This window comes from Chiroxiphia lanceolata, chromosome 6 (genome assembly GCF_009829145.1).
Source record: "Chiroxiphia lanceolata isolate bChiLan1 chromosome 6, bChiLan1.pri, whole genome shotgun sequence".
Taxonomy (NCBI): Eukaryota; Metazoa; Chordata; class Aves; order Passeriformes; family Pipridae; genus Chiroxiphia; species Chiroxiphia lanceolata.
The window spans coordinates 27,966,253-27,988,062 of record NC_045642.1 but is presented as its reverse complement, the minus strand read 5'-3'; the positions used below and the strand labels follow the sequence as shown (position 1 = coordinate 27,988,062).

General features: G+C 34.3%; 1 protein-coding gene across 4 annotated transcripts in view; it reads left to right on the top strand.

Annotated features, from left to right (window-relative positions):
- The window catches only part of UBR1 (ubiquitin protein ligase E3 component n-recognin 1), a 64,265-nt gene that overhangs the window by 27,882 nt on the left and 14,573 nt on the right, over positions 1-21,810 (top strand). For 2 of the 4 annotated variants that reach the window (XM_032689765.1, XM_032689764.1), the window contains exons 17-35: positions 159-269; positions 1,178-1,243; positions 1,439-1,540; positions 2,142-2,205; positions 2,609-2,733; positions 3,920-3,972; positions 4,995-5,097; positions 5,646-5,694; positions 7,755-7,909; positions 8,861-8,960; positions 10,571-10,680; positions 11,157-11,246; positions 12,792-12,973; positions 14,122-14,327; positions 15,472-15,565; positions 17,863-18,015; positions 18,424-18,521; positions 19,110-19,203; positions 20,491-20,639. In XM_032689765.1, coding sequence (XP_032545656.1) covers positions 159-269; positions 1,178-1,243; positions 1,439-1,540; positions 2,142-2,205; positions 2,609-2,733; positions 3,920-3,972; positions 4,995-5,097; positions 5,646-5,694; positions 7,755-7,909; positions 8,861-8,960; positions 10,571-10,680; positions 11,157-11,246; positions 12,792-12,973; positions 14,122-14,327; positions 15,472-15,565; positions 17,863-18,015; positions 18,424-18,521; positions 19,110-19,203; positions 20,491-20,639 — 2,104 coding nt within the window. Of the gene's footprint in view, positions 1-158; positions 270-1,177; positions 1,244-1,438; positions 1,541-2,141; positions 2,206-2,608; positions 2,734-3,919; positions 3,973-4,994; positions 5,098-5,645; positions 5,695-7,754; positions 7,910-8,860; positions 8,961-10,570; positions 10,681-11,156; positions 11,247-12,785; positions 12,974-14,121; positions 14,328-15,471; positions 15,566-17,862; positions 18,016-18,423; positions 18,522-19,109; positions 19,204-20,490; positions 20,640-21,810 lie in introns of all 4 variants that reach the window. The other 2 variants (XM_032689763.1, XM_032689762.1) reach the window with 1 other exon arrangement.

The window sequence follows — 21,810 nt, the reverse complement described above, 5'->3', positions numbered from 1 at the left end:
CTTAAAATTATATCCTGTAACCTTCATGGCTCACATGAAGTTATTTTGCAGCTGTCAATATGTCTTTGTTCACTAGAACTTACCTTTCTGAAATCATGAACAGACTTATTGTTAGTTGATTTTTTCTTTTTTCTATTTTTTTCGTTTTTAAATTCTAGGAAGAATTTCAAGTGGAGCTGCTAGTAGAATATCCTTTGCGATGTCTTGTCTTGGTGGCTCAGGTTGCTGCAGAGATGTGGAGAAGGAATGGACTCTCTCTGATAAGCCAGGTACTCCCTTACCATATTCAGTGGCAAGTTGGTCCTAAGGTGTATGCAAAGGTTTCTCAGTCATGCTCCCAGGGGTGGTTTTATCCAGTGCAGAGAGGGGTCACAGGGGTCACTCCTACACTAAATACAAAGGTTTCTAGGTGGGAATTTAGATTACTTGGTTTTATTTCCAGCTTCAGTAATGGCTTGCCTCCTTGGACCCTCCCTTAGATAAGTATTTTCATCTCTGTTATGACTGTTTCTTACTCTTTGAAACAGTAGTGATGTGACCAGTGTCTGCTTGTAAGGTACTTTCAGATCTCATAATCACTGCATAAGTACTGTTAGTACTGTTGTTAGAAGTTTCTCTTGTGTATGGAAATTATTACATGCAAATGCTAAACTATTTCAGTATTATAGTTTTGAGAGCCATATAGCTGGACATACAAACATTTTCTAATATTTGGGACTTCTATTGCAAAACTAAACATAAAAGGAAGAGTCTAGCCTTGCATTTACCTGCTTTGGCTTGACTTGGTTTTTTTGTTTGTTCCTTTGATGGCAGAAATTCTCTGCTGATTTTGCGTGGGACCCTTTGGTGAAATCAAAGTAAATATTGGTAGCACCCTGTAGAATTGTCTTTCTGAGAACTGAGGAGAAGGAGGATCTTTCTACTTTAATCAGTAGCAGCCATTAGAATTATGTTCTTTTGGAATGGGGTATGAAGTATGGCACAGACTTTCTCTGCATAGGTGAAAAACCATTTAGCACTTTCGTCAAAGTACACATTTATTTTGAAAGAAATATGGACTTTCCTTTTCTCAATAATGATGTGGTACAGTTTAAAAAAGCCTCAGAGATTAACTGGTGCATATTTGATAGTACGTTACTTTATATCTCTACTTAAATTTTGTTTTCCTGTTTCTCAGGTATTCTATTATCAAGATGTTAAATGCAGAGAAGAGATGTATGATAAAGACATCATCATGCTCCAGGTATAATGTTTTGAATCGTTGCTTTCTTGTCTTTTAAAACTTTCAGGGAATTTAAAAAAAATGTAATTTTTAAAATTTATATTAATTAAATTTGTATGATTTTAAATTTTTTGTCTTGGTGAAAGGCAATTTTTTTTAATGACTGAATAACTGTAATAGTAACTGATGTTCTTATTAGTTTGGTTTTTTTGATAGATAGGTGCATCTCTTATGGATCCAAACCAGTTCCTCCTGTTGATGCTGCAGAGATACGAGCTTGCTGATGCTTTCAAAAAGATCAAACCCACCAAAGATCAGGTAAGTAGCAAGTTTTCCTGGTTGGTAGTTTGTCAGCTTTGAGTATACAAAACATTACTAAGACAAACTAACTGCTGTTGATAGCTGCATTTTTATGACCACACTAGAACTCAGTAAACACCAGAGCTAGTGGTTGGACAAATGATTTTGTATTTGGAATTTGTAGAGGCTTACTCAAAATTAGCAAACAGGTTTTGCTCCCTTTGACCTTTATTTCATAGAGCGTCTACCAAAATCCATGTAAATAACTTCACTATAAAATTTCCATGTCTCTTAGGCTATGTTACGTGCTTTTATTTTGGCTGGAAGTTTCTTGGGTTGTTAAGCTACTTCTTGAGGCTTGAACTTTAATATAACCCTTCATTTGGGGTACTTTTTTAGCTGTTGTTTCTTTTCCTGCCTGTGAATCTTGCACTTCAGTTGCTGAGTAAAATCTCCTCTACAAGTGCAGACACTTTTTCCAGCTTGTTGGAAGTTTCTTCTTACAGTACGTTGCTTCACTGAATTAGTAGATCTGAAGGCTGAGCTCAGTGTCATTTGACGGATTTTCCTGAAGTTTTATGTTTTTTTTTTTTTAAACTGATTTCTCTAACTCTTGTAGGATTTAATCAAACAATATAACATTTTAATAGAAGAGATGCTACAGATTCTCATCTATGTTGTGGGTAAGTTTCAGTTCTCTCGTTGTAGTAATAGATTATTAATTTGACGAAATCAGCTTGATGACTTTCTTTAACATAGATGGTATGAAGACTATACTGGAGAGTACCTATTTTAAATATATGATTCAGTAACACAAATATTTGTCAACTGGAAACAATAGGGGTTGCATAGTGAAAAAGGTTGTTAAATAACATCATAATTGACATTAAAGTAGAATATGAAGAGAAAGTCCATCTTGGCCCATTTTGTTAGGAAGCTGGGCTTTTTTACTCTCATACAGTTGGGACAGGTTTCTGACAAATGGAAATACTGAAACGTGCCAGCAATAGCATTATCGCTGCAGAAAATTCAGATTTGCTTTATACCTGTTATATTTGCCATTCTCCTTTTGATTCACTTTTACAGGGGAAAGATATGTTCCTGGAATCAGCAATGTGACAAAAGAAGATGTTATAATGAGAGAGATCATCCATCTGTTATGTATTGAACCAATGGCTCACAGTGCAATTACTAAGTCTTTGCCTGAAAATGTGAGTCCTGATTTATTTACTTTTTCCCTTCATTTACTTTTTCTTGGTTTGTCTTTCTTCTTTAACTTTATCTTAATATGGAGGCATTTTATTTCTGATTAAAAGCTTAAATGTTGGTTTCAGAATTACAAAATAACATGACAAAGTGACTTACACACGTTACTGATGGTAAATGTCATAATTTCAAGTGTGGATGGATTCTGGAAAGGCTTATATGGGCCTTATGGTTTTTGATTAAGAGGTGGAATTTTTTAGAATATTCGGATATAGTTCATAGAATCATAGAATCAACCGGGTTGGAAAAGACCTCTGAGATCATCAAGTCCAACCCTTGATCCAACACTGCTGTGGTTACCAGACCATGGCACTAAGTGCAACATCCAGTCTCGTCTTAAAAACCTCCAGGGACGGTGAATCCACTACTTCCCTGGGCAGCCCATTCCAGTGTCTGATTACTCTCTCTGTAAAAATTTTTTTCCTAATATTCAACCTAAACCTTCCCTGGCAGAGCTTAAGACCATGCCCTCTTGTCCTACTAGTTCTCTTGGATTCAAAAAGAAAAGTTTTGAAACTTTCTGTGTTGGCCCTATAGGACCATGCGGCTGAGTTCCATTCAGCCCTGTGTACCATCAGTAAATTTGATCCTATAATTTTGATTATTTAAACCTGTGCAGATCAATTCAAAGTCAGGTGTTGTACAAGTCTATTTGAAAACACAGATTTCCCGGTCGTTCTATCCCAATTGCTGAAAATGCAAGCAAAGCAGAGAGATGTGGGTTAGATTTTATAGTCTGTGCAAGTTTTCAGGGCTGGCAGTCAATGCAAAAAAGCTACAGTTTTATTGTAAATTAAATACCATGGAATATTATCATAATATCCACATTCACAGTTTTAAAATAACTGAACCTCCATTTTTCCCTCCATTGAGTTTGGGTGAGCACTGCCCTGTTTCTAGAGATCAACTCAATTATTAATAAAGTTTTACATGATTAACTGAAAATATTATCCATTTTTGATACTTCCTTGGAACTTGTCAATTATGAATTTCTGCTTTCTGATTAACAGCAGGCAAAATATATTAATTCATGAATTAGGGAATTATCTAAACCTGTTTGCCTATTTTTATTACACATAGCGTAATACTGAAGATATTTATATACTTATTCCAAACTAAATTTTTTACCAGGAGAACAATGAAACTGGCTTGGAGAATGTAATTGATAAAGTGGCTACATTTAAGTAAGTTCTTAATGTTGTTTCATAAGTAGCTTGTATGTGAAGTAAGAGCTCTTAGATTATGTGGGTTAAACAAACTGAACTGTACAGTCTCTGTTCAGCTAATATTTTGCTGTCTTGAAGTATATGTTTGCAAGTGTGCATAGGAAAGAAAAGTGTATGGATTATCCTAAGATACTGCTGCTTCTCTCCTTTTGCCACCCTTTTCCCTCAAATTCAGTTTGAGGAGTCTCAGGAGTTTAGTAGTCTCATGTCCTAGAATGTTCAAAAGGGTTTTGGTTTTTGGTTGTTGTTGTTTTTTCCAAAGATGGCTAGGAACATTAACAACTCTCATTGTACCCTTGACAATTGCCATCTAATAATTGGTTTAAATGTTACTTAGTTGCTAACTTTCCATTATTTTCAGGTGGAAGTTAATTTTATATACATGTGCATATATATGTGCGTGCAAATATAGAACAATCAATTGTAGTAGTTGAGAAAAACTAGTTCAAATGTCTGCTATTTTTGTAAGAAAATTATCTTGTTTTAATTATTTTAGTATACTTTATTTTAAATTTCGTATGACTTGCTTTTTTATGTTTAGTTAAGAACAACTATAGATGTACCTAGGCATTTTACTTTGAGAATTATATGGATGGTTTAAAAAATCTCACTGGAAAGTAGCTGTTTGTATTACTGGTTTTGTAGTTTGGTTAAAGAAAGGAGTGAATTTTATACAATAACATCCAGTGTCTGAAATTCTAAGCCATAAAGTTTAAAAGAATTTTCAGCGGCTGTATCGTGTACTTTAGATGATGTATAGACTAGAAAGGGTTTGCTGCTCTAGGAATTAACACTAGTAAACAGTCTTGAAAATTAAGGACTGATAAATGTACTCACTCCCCGCTTTTTGTAAGTCAATGAAGTAACCATCACTATTGCACTTGCGTTAGAAAATAAGTTGTATTACTGGTTTGTTTACATTTAAAGATGTGCTGAACATACATTACTAATTTGTATGTCATGAAATATTTCTCTGTAAGGAAACCAGGTGTCTCTGGCCATGGAGTTTACGAACTGAAAGATGAGTGCTTGAAGGAATTCAATATGTTCTTTTATCACTATACCAAGACCCAGCACAGCAAGGTAAGCAGTGTAAGATTCACTCTCAAAGGTTAAAAAATAGCATACACTTATCAATGTCTAAAGAATTTTATTGTATCAAAGGAAGCAATGGAATGTAAAGGAACTGATTCAGTAAAGAGTATATGCTGCGAACTTTAAATGTTTAATGAAGTTAAGATTGTCAATACAAATTGACAATGGTTTGCATTAGTGTTTTGTTTACAATTGGTATTTGGTTTGCATTAGTGTTTCCCCTATGGTGACTCCTATATTAACTCTGTTAACTCGATATGCTAAGAACAAAATATGATAAGAATTATCTTTGTACTAGGAAACCCCAAACTTTGCTGTTGTAACTCTTATTGAAGAAGCAAATGTGTCCAATTATTTATCTCTACTACAAATTTCAATGCAAAATGCAATGTTGTTAAACAGATTTCAGACAAAATTCTAGTTAGACAACCAGGTATTCACTGTATATCTTGCCAGATTTCTAGTGTAGGATTTCTCATGCTTTCATTGCGTACTTCTGTAGAGGTGCTGATACAACAACACTGCTTTTTTTGTAGGCTGAGCATACACAAAAGAAAAGAAGAAAACAAGAAAACAGGGATGAAGGTAAAAATTTGAAACTCATGACTCAAAAAATGTGATAATTTGGTAGTGTATGTACTTGTATGTGTATAATGAGCTTTTGGAGATGTCTTGTGACTTAATTGCGGATAGTTGAGTTCATATTAGATTTGTTGTTATTTGTAGTAATTGTAATTAATTAGCACCTGACATTTCTTTTATCATTTTTACTTATCTAAGACAAAAATAGGAGTTTAGAAATTTTTGGTTTAATTTCCATATAGACAAAAAAACAGGTTGTAGTACCCACTGACAAACCCATGCACAGCTCAGAGTTTTTATGGTGAAGTAACAAAGAGGCAAAAGTTTCTAGATTTTTTTTTTTTAGTGAGTATTTTCTTTAGCTCAATGTTGAGAAATAATAATGCCATGTAGATTAGGTTGTTGCAGGAACTAGTGCTCATATCCATTCTGTAATACAAGAATGAGACTTTAAAGTTTAATAAATAATTTTTTTTATAAACTATGAATACATAAAACAATAAACCCCCGTGTTTCTATTGTAACACAAATATTATTTCCCTTTCGAGTCTACTTTTACCCATTCAAGTCACAAGCATTAATTGAGTTGTCTTGAGGAAGACTTGGTGAGCTGAACAAATAAGTACAACGAACAATTCAATAAAATCAACTATCACCTGCTTTTGTGAGTTGCAACAGATGTAACTATTTTTTCTTCCCAGGTTGCCCTTTCAGTTGAATATCTTAATCTTTACTTCCTACTCTAAAGTGTATTTTGATTTTTGTGTACAATCACAGGCACTATAGCATTTCATTCCTAAGATGGTTAAAATTAATTCTTATGAATTTTATTTGCTTGAGGTTCCTTTCTGTTGAAAAACTGTGGAACTGAAAAAGAATACATTGGCATTGTCATTTAGGAGGGGCACAGTTGAATTGGAAATCACATTCATTTTGGAAAAAAATTTGTTTCTTTCAGTTGTAAGTAACTCAGAGGATTATTACAGCTGAAAATGAGAGGGGGAAAAGGGGTTTGAATGACTTTTGGTTTCTTCCTCCACTGTTTTATTTATACAGTTGATGCATTTTCAGCAGCACCTTCAGAATTCCTGCCTTCCCCTTTCACTTTGGCAACTCTAAGACATTATCAGGGGTATTGGTTTTGTAGAACTTTTAAAAAATGCAGTTACTTAGATGTAATGGTCAGAAACTCACATTCATATAATTGGGTAGTGCAGTTCCAAAATAAAAGGATAACTGTTTACATTTGATGTGTGTTCCCCTGAGGCTACATGTTCTGTTGCAAGCACTTCCTGCATATTCTCTTAAGTGACTGTGTTGTCTTTGTCAGTAACTTGTTAAAATTCATTCAGTCTAAATTGTCAAAGATTGATAGTTAGAGACATTGCATTCACAAAGGTTTTCTGAAAATAGGCATCCGGGTGCCAAAAGAAGACTTAAGTCAGTGCTTCCAGGTAGGAAAAGACTGTGGCATTAAATAAGCTTCTGTTAGTAAATGCTGAGATTCCAGGTAGCTTCTAGGAGAAGCTACCACATCACACAGTTTCAGTATTAGCTCAGAAAATGTGCATAGCTAGAAATGATCAGAATTCCCCTGTAGAAGAAAGAATTTAGAGCTCCATACATGTGACACTAGTATGAGACTTTGGAAGCTCTACTGCTCACTTTTGTTTAACGACTTGAAGACTTTATATCTGATGCAAAACACAAACTATATGTTTAATAATGATACATAAATCATAAGACAATGCAAAGTATTAAAGATTTGCATTTACAGATACAACTAAGTACTTGTGATCGATTGTTTAGCTTAGCTTGCCTGTGGTTTATGTAAGAACTTAATTTTGGTTTATGTAAGTACTTAGTTGTGGTTTATATAAGTACTTAGCTTTGCTAAAGATGAGAGCTGTCTTAGGTGAACAATTGTGTTTGTCGTGGTTTTATTAATTCAAAAGTCCAGTTTTTCTTCACTGAAAGTAGTATTTTTGTGCTCTCTACTTTTCACCTGCAGTCTTGGGTGGAATGCCAGCTCAGTGATATATTTGCACATCTCTGTTTTCTAGCACTGCCACCACCTCCTCCTCCAGACTTCAGTCCTGCCTTCAGCAACGTGGTGAGGATTCTGAACTGTGATGTTATGATGCACATCCTGCGGACACTTCTTCAGAGGGCAGTGGAACTGGAAACCCACTTGTGGACTGAGGCTATGATTCAAATGGTATGGTCAGCCTTAGTCATCTTGCTATGGCCATTCCTGTACTGACCATGTTAACTGCTTATGATAAGATTAAAATATGTAAAGGTAACTTTGAATGATAAGGATTTAGTTTTTGTTCCCAAACCTGCTTTTATAAATCTTACTGATGAAGAAAATATTTCTAATTATCTATCTCCATTGTAAAATAAAAACACAGTACACAATAATATTAAATAGGAAATATTCTCCAATTTTCTATTTTTCTTTCCTACCTTTGTTGCCTGATCACTGAAGCCGTTTCAATGCGTAATCCTACTTACCTCATCTTTGTCTTGAAACTTCATGTGCAATTAAGTCACCCTTTGATAATCTTAAAGAAATTGGAGTTGCTTCATTTTGTAAGCACATAAATGTCTTTAGGGCCTCAATCATGGAATAAAGTAATTTTTGTAAGTATTTCATTTTACCACAGTGACTTTATGCTTTAAAAAAAGGAATTACTGACACTGTTGAAAGGGGTTTTTTTGGGTGGTTGGTTGGTTGGTTTGTTTTTGAAAGTTGTTTTTTTAATATTTATAGAATTATATATAGACCTGAATTTACAGATTACATGAAATAATAGGTTTTGTTCATTAGAGTGCATGGATTGTTTAATTGCTTTGCCTTACCTGCTAATTTTTGGATTATGGAATTAACCAAATATAGATTTATATCAGCAAAAAGACAAGCTTTACATTTTACTAATGTGAAGAGTGTGCAAGTTTATTAGTTGTAGTGCAACTAATACACAGTAAATTTATATTGTGCATTTTTATTTCACTTACCATGTATGATCTCTGCACTTTTTCATGTGTTTTATCATGGATATAATCAGTATATTGTACAGAACTATATTAAACGCTCTTATTACATACGCCAGTTTTTCTTATCTCTAACATTGGATGACACTTGGTATTTTTCTCTTTTTTTCAGGTGCTCCATCTCCTTTCTTTAGGGTTACTAGAGGAGAAGCAGCAGTTACAGAAGTCTCCAGAGGAAGAAGTATCCTTTGATTTTTATCACAAAGCAACACGTATGTTTTATTTCCTAAAATAAATAAACTAGAAGAAATTAATCAGTGATTTGAGTCAGAAAGATTTTACTTTTTGCTTTATATTAAAACCTGATAAAATATTTTTTTAAAAATAATCAAGTAACCAGGTTTGGACTAGCTTCCTTTGTTCCCAGTTGTCAGGTATATTGAAGAGGATATGTGTTTCTCTTTGTGGGAAAGAAATTGAAAGTAATATTAGTGTTACATAACTGAAAATGGTTTTCCCTTCACAAGAACACCATTGAAATGGAAACTAAGAAATCCTTGAAAAATGGCAGTGGATTTAAGTAAACTGTCTCCATCTTTTGTACTCCTGAGCTGTACCAGTATTGAATTACCTGCAAGTTACTCTTTTACTATTGTAGTGATTGATAATAGAAACAGAAACTTAGTGGCTGTGGACTGTGCTTTTTTGTTTTTCAAATCCTTACTAAGCAGTTCCTAATCTTACACTTAAGACTAGTGAGTGGGTGTTGGAATCTGCATTTTCTAAATAATCTCTCATTTTATTTAGAGTTTCTGCTTCACTGTGTAAGAACAAATAAAAAAAATCCATTATCAAACTAAACATAATTGTTACTTGTGAGGTGCAACAGAGATAAGAATTGTTTAGATTGGAAAAGACCGTTAAGATGATTAAATCCAACTGTTAACCCACCACTGCCAAATGCATCACTAAACCATGTTCCTAAACATCACATCTATGTGTGTTTTAAATACCTCCTATGTGAATAAAACTACTGAAGTGCCTTTAGTTAGTTATAAAAATGTTGTATTTGAAATGTGAGTTTGAAAAATACTCTAATTTCACGTTATTTTTAAATTTTTTCTTATTGTTGAGCAAAGAGAAGTGTCATCTTAAGTCCATCTTAGATGGAATGTATTTCCATTTAAGAAGCTTTATGTCAACTATAGGCATAAATTCACATTAATTAGGTGCTAGAGAATGCTTTACCACCTTTAGATTTGCGTAACTGGAAAAACCAAAATCCCATTTATACGTAAAGGATACAAAAATAATCAGTATTTTTGTAAGAAGGCTCTTACAGAGAAGTGATTTAACAAAAAAAAATTGGTTTTATAATGTGTTTGTCTCCCTACTAAAAATGTGCGAATTAATTTCTTGTATAATGTGCTGCAGTAGAAATCTTGTTGAAGGGAATGGTCTCAATTTTAAAGCATTCTTGTGTTAGAGAAGGGCCTAGAATGCTATAAGCTAGTCACCAAGTTGTAAGGAAGGAAATAATTCCTGTAATAATAAGAGTTTGTGGGATGGAAATAAACTTTTGCAAGCTAAGCTGTTAGCAAACTTAGGTAAGCTACAAGAGCTTTATTGCTTCCCTTGGAAGTGAAAAGCAATTCTTTTTTTAAGCAGAAATTATTAAGCAAAGATTTTCTAAAGCAGAAATTACTGATCTACAAGGGGATAGATTATACTTTATATAAATGAAATAAACAGATGAAATTAAACAAGAAAAGTAACTAGACAGGTTGTGTTCATGTATGTGTGTTATATAATTAGCAATACTTTAAGGCATGTCCATGGCTGTAAATACATGAAGTCCCTTTTCTATTTTTCACTTTTAAAGGAATGGGAAGTTCAGCCTTAAATGCTGTGAATGTATTAATGCTTCTGGAAAAATTGAAGAGAGTTCCTCAGTTAGAGGCACAGAAGGACACAGTCAATTGGATACTGCAGGTACACAAGGGAGAGATAAGTATGATCTGATTTCAGTCATGAAGAAAGCTGTTATGAAAGCTGTTAGGATTCCCACATCCAATCCGGTGTTTACAGCTGCAATGATTTCTCAAAGTTTAATGTTTTGCAACATTTTTTTCCTCCAGACCAGATGGCTTCTTAAATACTGTGTTAACACTTAGAAGTCACTGTACTTGCTCTGCTAATTTCAAGAGCTAATCTTTGCTTAGAAAGGGACTTTTAAAAATTATTTAGCTCCAACCCTCCTGCCATGGGTAGGGACACCTTCCATGAGACCAGGTTGCCCAGGGCCCCATCCACCCTGGCCAAGAACACTTCCAGGGATGGGGCATCCACAGCTTCTCTGGGCAAGCTGTTCCAGTGCTTATATATTGCATTATTGTAATTGTATTAATCTATACTGTAGTAAGAGCCAAGTTGCATTTTATTTTTAACATCTAAGTCTCTATTTTTAGATGTTTGACATGGTGAAAAGACTGAGGGAAAAATCTAGTTTAACAACAGTAGCAGCTGCATCAGCCTCAGAAGCTACAAAAGGTGATGAGGTAATAATAAAAATAAAAGTTCAGTGGAAGCCTTGTATTTAATGTTTTGAATGGCTATTTTCAATAATGAGACTAAATTCATTGTTGCCTAAAATGCGAATTTTTAAAATTGATTTCTGATATCTTGTCTACAAATAAGATTTTAGTTCCAATAATAATATTTTTAATAAATGAAGTTTGTGCTAAACATGTTTCATGGAATTATCAGCAGCTAATGTCTGGGTTTGGTTGTACTTCCAAATTAAGTGAAACATCTGAGGGGGGTGAAGGAAGTAATTTGTGTTCATCTTGCCATTTCTTGTCTTTATGATCTGACCACCTTTTCTATTATATTGTCATTGTACAGTAATTAGAAATACAAATCCACTTAAAGTGATGTCTTGTAATTTACGTGCCCTGTCAAGAGGTTAATCTGCTTTGCCTGATTGTGTAAAGACATGAGGCTTAAGTATTTATTCTGTCTCTTTGCACTTCTCTCAAAATAACTTTTTAATCCAGTGGTCAAGTGACACAACGAAATGGAGATTTCAAAGATTACTACAGTCCCATTTTCAAGTTGGCAGTTGAACAGAAGAGAATCTAATTACCCTTAGACAGTATGCAAAGACCGGCTAGTTTGCTCTTACACATTTTGTTTGGCGACAGCTTGCTGCCAAACAATCTCTTGGCTGGTCATTGCATGCATAGCTCTAAACTTACCACAGCATATACTGTGTTTCTTTTGTGAGGTAGGTGTCATATAGTATCTGGTAAGGTGTCAAACAAAATACAAAAGTCAGTAAGAAATTAGTGTCTTACTGTTCCACTGCTTATGGAGCAATTTGTTGTTGTTTGATTTTCTCAAAAAGTAATGGTGTTGTCAATGGAAGCAATGTTTATAATGTTCAATTTGTCCCTTAAATAATAGAATAGGAGGAGTTAGATTCTATATGTTTTAATTAAGTCTGCCTGCTTTTTGAATTCTACATTTCTAAAGCATAGAAATACCTTGTTTATAGTTTTTGAAAACATGATAGATGAGTAAATACTGGACGAAGAATAGTTTTCCAATGTACCATAAAGAATAGTGAAAATACAATACACAGATACATAAAAAGCTGCTACATTTGTTGTGTCATTGATAGCTCAAGATAAAATTTTCTTCAGTTTTGTAAGGAAGATACTGAATATTCAGTACGGGTTTCGCTTATGGGGAGAATAACAGAATACTGGAGAAGGCTTGTGATGCTCACCTCACTAAAATTTCTTAAGAACAGACAATTACTTAATTAAAATGGCTCAGGTATTATTGATCTTGTCTTTGGGCTAGGAATTTTACTGGTGACCTTTTGTGGACCACGAAAGTACAGTCTTCTGGCTAGGTTCATTAACCTAGTCCCATTTAAAGATTTGAGTTTTGTTTATTTTTCAAATAGCAGTAAAACATTGTCAGTTAAGGAATTTGATGTCAGTCGTTAGAATACCTATAGTTGAGGAAAGAGTCTTCTCATTTTTTGATGTTCTCAGTTGCCTGTGATTTCTTTATTCTCTTATTGTAAGACACAGAGCACTCAGGATAAAGAGAAAGCTGAGCGGAAGAGAAAGGCAGAAGCAGCAAGGTTGCACCGTCAGAAGATAATGGCCCAGATGTCTGCACTTCAGAGGAATTTCATTGAAACCCATAAGCTCCTGTATGAAAACACACTGGAGGCTCAGGGGAAAGAAGATGCTATTATGGAGGAAGAAAGGTGAGAAAAAAGACATCCAGAGTTCTGGTGGGAGGAGTTCATTACCTGCTACATAAACTCGTTATGCTCCGTAAAGTTCATAAGTAGGTTCAGGGGACAGATTGTGTCATTGCAGTCAACAAACTTGTGTCTCTATTTACTTTTAAGTCTTCTTCTGTTAAAGAATTATATATAAACTAGCACATGTGTGCTGATGTAAGAACAGTGGATCACTTTATAGACAACATAAGATAAACTATAAAAAAAATCAGTTCTTGAAATGATGGATGCTTATATTGATTAACATTTAAAAAAGTATCATTGGAAACCTGCTGAACTGACACCACTGTAATCTTGGAGGTGACTGTCAACTTTATATGAAAATTGAAGTGTTTTATTTGGAAAGAATCTGAAAGCCAATGTGTCTTAAGCTTAAGTTTCAAGAAGAATACATGCTTCTTGTAGCTCAAATCACTGATATTTCTGTTTGTTAGGTTTTAAAATCTTATTTCATACTGAAGATGTTTGGTTTCTGTTGGTTATAATTTTGTTGATATGGATTGCTCCTGTTCTAGAGATACTTCAACAATAGAGTATATGTAATACAGCTCACAATTTTTGTGTAATTGGGGCTTCACAAAACTGGAAAATAGAGATAGCTGCTGAAAGAAAAGCACAGATCACTTCCATATGCTTTGGTCTTTAATAAATTGTCTTCTATAAGTCATTGTTGAACTTTGGAATAGGGAATATTTAAAAAATATATGGAAGCTTACTGTGTCATGAAGCATTGTTTTAAGGTAGTGGCATTCATTTTCAATATGTTTTCTTCAAGAATGGAAAACAATTTTAATGTGTCTGTAAGATTGAAATATATTTAATCCAATCTACATTGAATATAGCTTCTTGAATTTCCTGCTGTCTGAATCCATTTCACTGTGTTACTTTATCTTAGCTGGCTTCCACTTTCTATTTTTAAAGAATAGTGCATTTTAGTGAGGACTGAGAAGTTTCTTCATTACTTGGTCATCATTTGGTTTTGTAAAGCAATGTGGTATAAAACCAGAAATATTAGGAGTGTATGACCTTGTTAGATGCCTGGAAGAATTAAGTTTATGTAGAAAAAGCCACCTGATTATTTTCTATCTGTGTCACTTATGATCTTACAGCGTGTCTTCAGCAATTGATTACTCCAAAATTGCTTTGGGTCCCAAACGAGGTCCATCTGTTGCTGAGAAAGAGGTCTTGACCTGTATTCTTTGTCAGGAGGAGCAAGAAGTAAAGTTGGAAAGTGCTGCCATGGTGTTATCTGCCTGTGTCCAGAAATCAACTGCCTTAACTCAGAATAGGAGCAGAATTCTTGAACTCTCAGGAGGTATGTGATTTTTCTTTTTAAGACTACAAGCAGTACTGTACCTAGAGCTCATACCCTTTGAACCAATTAAACTCATATGTTTGGTCAGACTGCTGAATGGTTTACTCTACTTAAGGAAAAGAATGTGAAAATTTTTAAACTGTTCTAAAATCCATGCTTTAAAACTTAAATGAGAAGTGTATGAAGGTTTAGATTTGTTGCTGGGGGAAATCAGGAAGTGCTTCAATCTCACAAGAAGATTTAATCGAACATGTAGATTTGGTAGGAGTAGTTGCCCTGGAAAAAATCCAGGACTGTTCACAGTTTGTGTTTATTTAAGTACAACAGCAAATTTTCCCAATATGGAGGAAATAAATGAACATTATCACAGGCCAGTATGGCAGCCCAAAAAGGGTTTGGGTGTTTGTTTCCGTTTGGTTTTTTTTTTTCCTCCCATGTCTAGGAAATAATAAAAGCAACAATATAAAAAAGTAGCAAAGTGTAAGCAAGGATTGATATCATCTGATGAATGAAAAAAAAATGAATACAAGAAAATTATACAAACACAAGAGTTAGATTTGCACAGTAGCATGTTGGTAGCAGGGAACACAAAGACCAACCACAATTTCTTTGTAAGTAGCAGTTGATTAAACATGATAGAACTTTTGGTCAGTTACTTAAGGGAAAGAAGAAAATAAATAGAGGTGTAAGGGAAATTTAAGTACTCACTGTCTTTTTTGCATTTTTCCTCTCTTTTTAACCAAAAAAAAATAAATAAAATTTCAAGACCCAGTGCTGTCGGCTTTTAATTTTAAAAAGAGAGAAATGCAGTCCGGAATAGGATAAAAAAAGTTGAAACAGTACCTGGAGAGGGAAGAGCCCTTTTTGCTGTTCAACCAGTTGGCTGTTGCTTTTGAATTTTGTTGTCTCTTTCTTCATAATTAGTGGGAAGCCTTCAGTAGTTCGAGTGGGTTCTGTCTTGTGATTGCTTTGCTGGATTTTTGATCTGGAAAAGTTAGCCAAATGAAGTTTTAATGTGACTGTGCCAACTGTAGGAAAATAAAAAGGTTCATGTTCTGTGTATATTCTTGTTCCTTTCTCATCCTACTGATGGGAAGTTATGTTACTGTTCTTTTAATAATTTCCTTCTGCCGTGTCTTTCTAGATACACTAGATCCTCTCTTCATGCACCCTGACTTACCTTGTGGGACACACACAGGAAGCTGTGGTCATGTGATGCACGCAGCCTGCTGGCAGAAGTAAGGATGTGTATTTGCAGCCTTTTAATGGCTTTTACTTAATCTATTTTCCAGATCATCTAAGTGCACACTGAAAACACAGTACAGTAAGTGGATATTTAATTAAGGAATCACAACTATTTGTGCTCATCTGAAAATGAAATATGGCATAAGAGATGCTTTGACATGGTGAAGAAAATCATCATCAAAAGTTTTTAAGGCCCTTTATGACCCAAAGAAGAACCTCTAAGGATTACTAATTTATGCAAATAAAACCAATGGTGTAAAACTGGTCAAGAATAAGAAACCATATCTAGTGAATTTACTTTTAGCAGTCCAGTGTGAACCAGTAGGAATCTTCCTACAGGTGAGCATTCAAGAGTAACAGTACTTTGAAGGTCTGTCACCAGGTCAATACTTAAAGGATGAAGCTGAGTTATTCCAGTGGGTCTTTAGATGGGATTCTTGCATTTAGAATAGAATGAGTGGTTAAATCTACCAATACTTTTTCGCAACCCCTCCCATTTGGGTGAACAAGCCCTTAATAAGAGATAAGGACAAAGAATTGATACAATGGCTGTAAACTTTACTAGATTTCTATAGGTTGGGGGACCCACAATTTAGATCAAGTGTGTTGGATTAGAATGCAACCTCAATATTAAAAGACTGAGTTCCCTAGCTTGCAGAATAGAGTCATCCTGTATTTGACTCCACAAAGGTCTAAACAAGATAAATAGTGTGAAATAATAATAGAAGTAATCCTGGTGAATTGTCAACAGATAGAGAGTTGGGTCATGACAGCTACTCTTTATTATTGTGTATTATAAACAATCTCTTGAGGTTTGTTGTTTGTACTTGTGCCATTTTACTTCAAAAAATCTTACTAAATTTCTAGTGCTTATCATTTACTTTTCTATATGTGTGTACATATAGTTTTTTTACAATAAAACATCGTTACAGAATAAATAGGTGCACACACTTAAAATGATACAGAAGTATGTTCCTTGAGTATAATACATCTGCTCTTGGCAGATCCATCTACATCTGCATAGATCTAAGTAGTGCAACACTGGAGCTCAGTTCCCTTGCTCTTTTTAAGAAAAGATGACTTGCTGTATGGGTTAATGGGATTAAAATGGACAACAGGCTCTTCTCATGCGGGATGGCACAGAAGGTTTGAGTATAGTCTTTTATTTATTACATAACAGACATTCTAACTTACTAATGTTGCTCCCAGCGATGCCTGCCATACCTCTCTATGTGCAGCCTAAAAATACTGCCAACCCTCTAAAACAGTCCAAGTTCAAATGAATGGAATATCCTTGTAGTTGTGATGTATAAGGAAGGGTAGTTGCTTGCAAAAACATAGTTGATTGAGTGTGAGGAAAATAAATGTATAATTTTATTGATTGTAACAAAATACATTTCTAAATAATCTGTGTTTATTAGAACTTCTGCAGATGTCCCTGCATACACATTTTCTCTTATTACCTAAATGGGATTTTATTTTATTCCCTTAAGATGTATGATTTCAAGCAAAAAAAAAAATCTTGTATTACCTTTGTGCACAAGTTAGATTATTTCATATCTGTCTCTCAGTTGCTACACAGCCAGTCGGAAAATTAGGACCGAATTTAGTTGCATGTATTCAGACAAGAAGATTTAAACGCTGGATCTTTTTGTTTGTAATAATACCTCTGAGACATTAATGAAATTTGAAGGCTTACTGCATCCAGTGAAGGGGCAGAATTATAACGAAACCTGTAAAAAGATCATAGTTATTTCTTGGTTTCCTATTGAGTTTAAAATAGTTGAAATGCGATATCGTAATATAAATTCTCTTCCTGTTATAGGAAGGCTACAGTTTCATTGTCTTGAAATGAGACTCAGTCGTTGCAGAGTAGCTGATAAATTATTCATGAATTGTTACCAGTATTTTTTCCTAAAATTAAATAACAATATGTGCAATTCCTGTTTCAAATTTACTGTAATGAGTTGCATATGAGAGATATTAGATACAACATTTCATTGTGTTGAAGATAAGAGGAAAAAGTAGAAAATGTAAGGACAGCTTCTCTGTAAGATGTTAATGAAATTTAAAAGGATTGTATAGGCAAGAGAAACTTGCCATCGTTTTTCCATGCATTTTTGCCCAAGTTCATCTATGTGCTCAAAGATTTTATTATTTTCACATCCAACAAGAGACTTGTTTTTTTCTCTTGAGTAAGTGTTTACTGTATAATAACACTTTGAACATTTGTTTTCATGTCTCATTTGAACCATTCCACTTCCTAGTAATTTCCTTTTCAATGTTGCAGATACTTCGAAGCAATGCAGCTGAACTTTCGACAGCGTTTGCACGTTGAACAGATATTTGACTTGGAGAATGGAGAGTATCTCTGTCCACTTTGCAAATCTCTGTGCAATACTGTGATTCCTATTGTTCCATTGCAGGCTCAAAAAATAAACAGGTGAAATACCAGATTGCATAACTTTTAATTAAAAAAATAAAAATTATTTTGGGACTGGTTGAGTTTCAGATTTTTGGATGGAAAACTTGGTTTGAGCTTCCTAATCTGTATAAAAGACTGCATATCTCCTTATTGATTATTCAGCCAAATATACTTCTTTTGGCAGTCAATTTTTTATTTTTAAAAAAAGGCATTTTTTGACTGGCTGTTTTTTGGAGTTGATATCAAATGAGAAAGTACCTAGATTTAGTATTTAGCCTTTTGTGCCGTTTGCTCAAAATGTGCAAAGCCAGTAAAGCCCAGCAAATACTGAGTTTGTGTTTGGATCTAATTGTGTCTTCTGTTTTTAAAGTTCGGGTGATTCTTGTGAGTGTTAAACTAAAATCTGATTTCTGTTTTTGTTTTCAGTGAGGATGCAGAGGCAGTAGCTCAAATCCTGTCCCTAGCTAGGTGGCTGGAGATTGTCACAGTCAGAATATCAGGCTACAGTGTGAAAAATGCTAAAGGTTTGCTGTCTTATTTTTTAAACTATTCCATGGATATATGTCAGTACATGTTTTAACTAATACCAACTGAAAACTTAAAATAAAGAATACATTTGGCTGTCAATCAAGACAGTATCAAATCAAGCTGGGGATAAAGTCATAGCCCTTTCTGAGCTGATGTCTTGATTTCACAGTGTCCTCACTGATTTTTCTGGTTTCTGTTAAATTCTTTCCATCTTTCCTGTAGAAAAAATTATGTGCATTTGGAGAGGATATCAACAAACTAACGCTCAGAGTTAATTAAACTTTTATGTTGACTTTGATGTAGTAAAAAAGAGAAACTAAATTAAAAAGGCCAAAATAAAAATATGTATAAGTATTTAGGAAACAGAAGATACAGAGAATCAACTACTGTTCTGGGAAATAGAAGCAAATGTTACTTAAGTAGGAATCATACAAGATAGTCTAGCTGGTGAGGTGTGTTTACAATTATTTTCTAATCATTTTAAAGTAAAAAGTAAACTCACTTCTATTAGACTGCTATAAAAACTTTAACAACTTACTTGGGTTTTAATGTGGATCTGTTTATTTGTTTTTTTTTTCTGGAAGGAGAGAAGCAAAATCTTCCAGCTTTTGCCAACAAGGGAATGGGGAACTCTGCTTTGGAATTCCATTCCATCCTTAGTTTTGGAGTTCAGTCCTCGTAAGTGTTACTGGAAGTGTTCTCTGCATTATGTTAATTCTCTCTTAAATAACCTATGTGTACTTCACAATCTGTATTGAAGAAAAGACATATGATTTGTTTGCTCTAAATAATGACTTACTTATTCTTTTCCATAAGCATTCACTGAATATCAGGTTTTTGCAGAACTAGGTGGATGTTTTGGTCAAATCCAGTCTGGTAGTTGTTATATTGTTGGTACAAAGCTAGAAGTCTGGAATGTTCTAATCCACAATTCTAGTGATTTGGATTACTTGCTGTGCCTCTGGGCAAGTTATTTACTGCCTGTCTGCCTTAATTTTCCTGCTACACATCTGTTTCAGGCATAGATTACACTTTGTTTTGGATGCAATAATGTAATAAGGATTACTCAGTGGAATAGGACTGTGTTGTCTGTTTCTATGCCAGTGGGCAAAAGCACTCACCCACTAAAACAATGAATGGATAGCTACTTTTGAAGTGTGCTCAGCTGCCTCTTTTTAGATCATGCTGTGAGTACTCTGCTCCTGCTACTTCTGACTGACATGATTATGCAAAGTACTCACACGTATCTATTACTTGCAAAAATGTCTTCAGAAAGTTGAATCAAATTTTTTCTTGGGAACTGGTCTCCGTGGGAAAGATTCTTGAACTTTAACAGTGTGGTGTTTAAGTATGAACTTGAGTAAACTCCAGACTTTATGCTGCAATTGTTTGGCTGTAGACATATGGAGAATTAATACAAATGTCAAACATTACTGTTAAAAAGTTCTGTGTATGACTTGGACAAAAACCCACAAGCCATTAAAACTGCTAAATGCTTTTGTACATAACACTTTTACCTTTATCTTAACTGCTAAAAAAGGTGTTTTAAAATAAATTTGAATGTTTTAAAATAGATTTGAAATGTCCTTCTTTCCATTTTTAGTGCCTTCTGATTTTTACTTCAGCACTTACAATTCTTAAAATGTTTGTTTTCATTGTATTTTAGTTGCCTTTAAGTGGTTGTGTTTTTCACATGCGAATTATAAGGTAATATACAGAAATAATCTCTTCCCAGCCTGGCAGCTCTTAATCCCTCAATTTGTAAAGCCTTTTATGTCAAGGTACTTGTTTAATAGTGGAAACCAGTGATTTTTTTCTCCTCTGTACAGACAAAGGGTCGTTGTATTCAAGATTTCTTTCATAAATAGCTGGTTTGGACTTAGACTTCTTTAGTGATTGATTGACCAGTAAGGAATAAGCACTATTAATAATTGGGACTGAAATTATCTCATCTTGCTTTTACAGAGCCAAGTACTCAAGCAGTATCAAGGAGATGCTTATTCTCTTTGCCACCACCATTTATAGAGTTGGGCTAAAAGTTGCTCCAAACGAAGCTGATTCCCGGATTCCTATGATGACCTGGAGCACATGTGCTTTTACTATCCAGTGTATAGGTAAAGCATAATTTGGGTTTATTCTTTCTCATTAATTGAAATCTTACTGTTGCTTGATTGTATAGTTTTATGCAATCTGATTGTGTAAATAATAGTTCTACATAAGTAAGAACAATATAATAGTATAGCGAAGTATATTCTATGTAATTACATATATAATAATAGAATTATTATTGTTATAATCTGTAATCCAATATAAATAATAGGATGTTTGTATTAGATAGTATCTTATGAAATAAGGTATGGAATGCCAACATTGAGTTTAGTCTGAGACAACAGGGAGTGATCATGTTCCACATTACTAATAGAAGGGTCACTGTGACAGTTTGACTTATCCTAGGCCACACTACTTCCTTGGATTCATTTTTGTTTGCAAATAGAACAAGCTTCTGTGAAATTGTAAAGCAAAACTACCTACATGGCTTCAGTATACCGGTCTGGAGTCTAGTCATAGTGCATTATTAAAACCACAGGCGTGTAACCAAGCTGCCTGGACAAGGAACTTTAGCTGTCTGTATTACTGGAGTCTCTAGAGGAAGTTCAAAGCATCTTTGACCCAAGGGATGTAAATTGGTGTTACTCCCAAAAGCCAGAATGTTGAAAGTACAAATCTGATTTTTCCCATGTTTCCTCAGCAACTCACATGTTATGTGTTAAACTGATGTATGGAAGTCCTAAGTTTAAAAGGGCTTCATGTTTTGTTAGAAGTGATTAAAAGAAAAAAGGAAACACACTAAAAAAAACAACACAACAAAAAACCTCCAAATAAAAACCTCCCAATGGAAACAAAGAGAAAATTTCCAGCTGTTCTGATTCATCTCTGAAGTGAATAAAGCACAAAAACATTTAAATCGATACCTTTTTACTCAATTGAGTTAATTTAGTTTCTTATTTTTATGGGCTAATTTTATCTTTATTATTCCTTCAGAACCAGTGCACTTAGGGAGGAAGACTAAATTGTATTTCAACTTGGGAATTTTCTTTTTGAAATATTTTTGTTAAACTACAGTCAAATGCAGTAGTGTGAATTTAGCCAGGTTGCCCAGGTAGATTGTGGATGCCTCAGTCCTGGCAGTGTTTGAGGCCAGGTTGGATAAGGCCTTGAGCAACCTGGTCTAGTGGAAGGTATCCCTGCCCATAGCAGGGAGGTGGGAACTAGGTGATTTTTAGG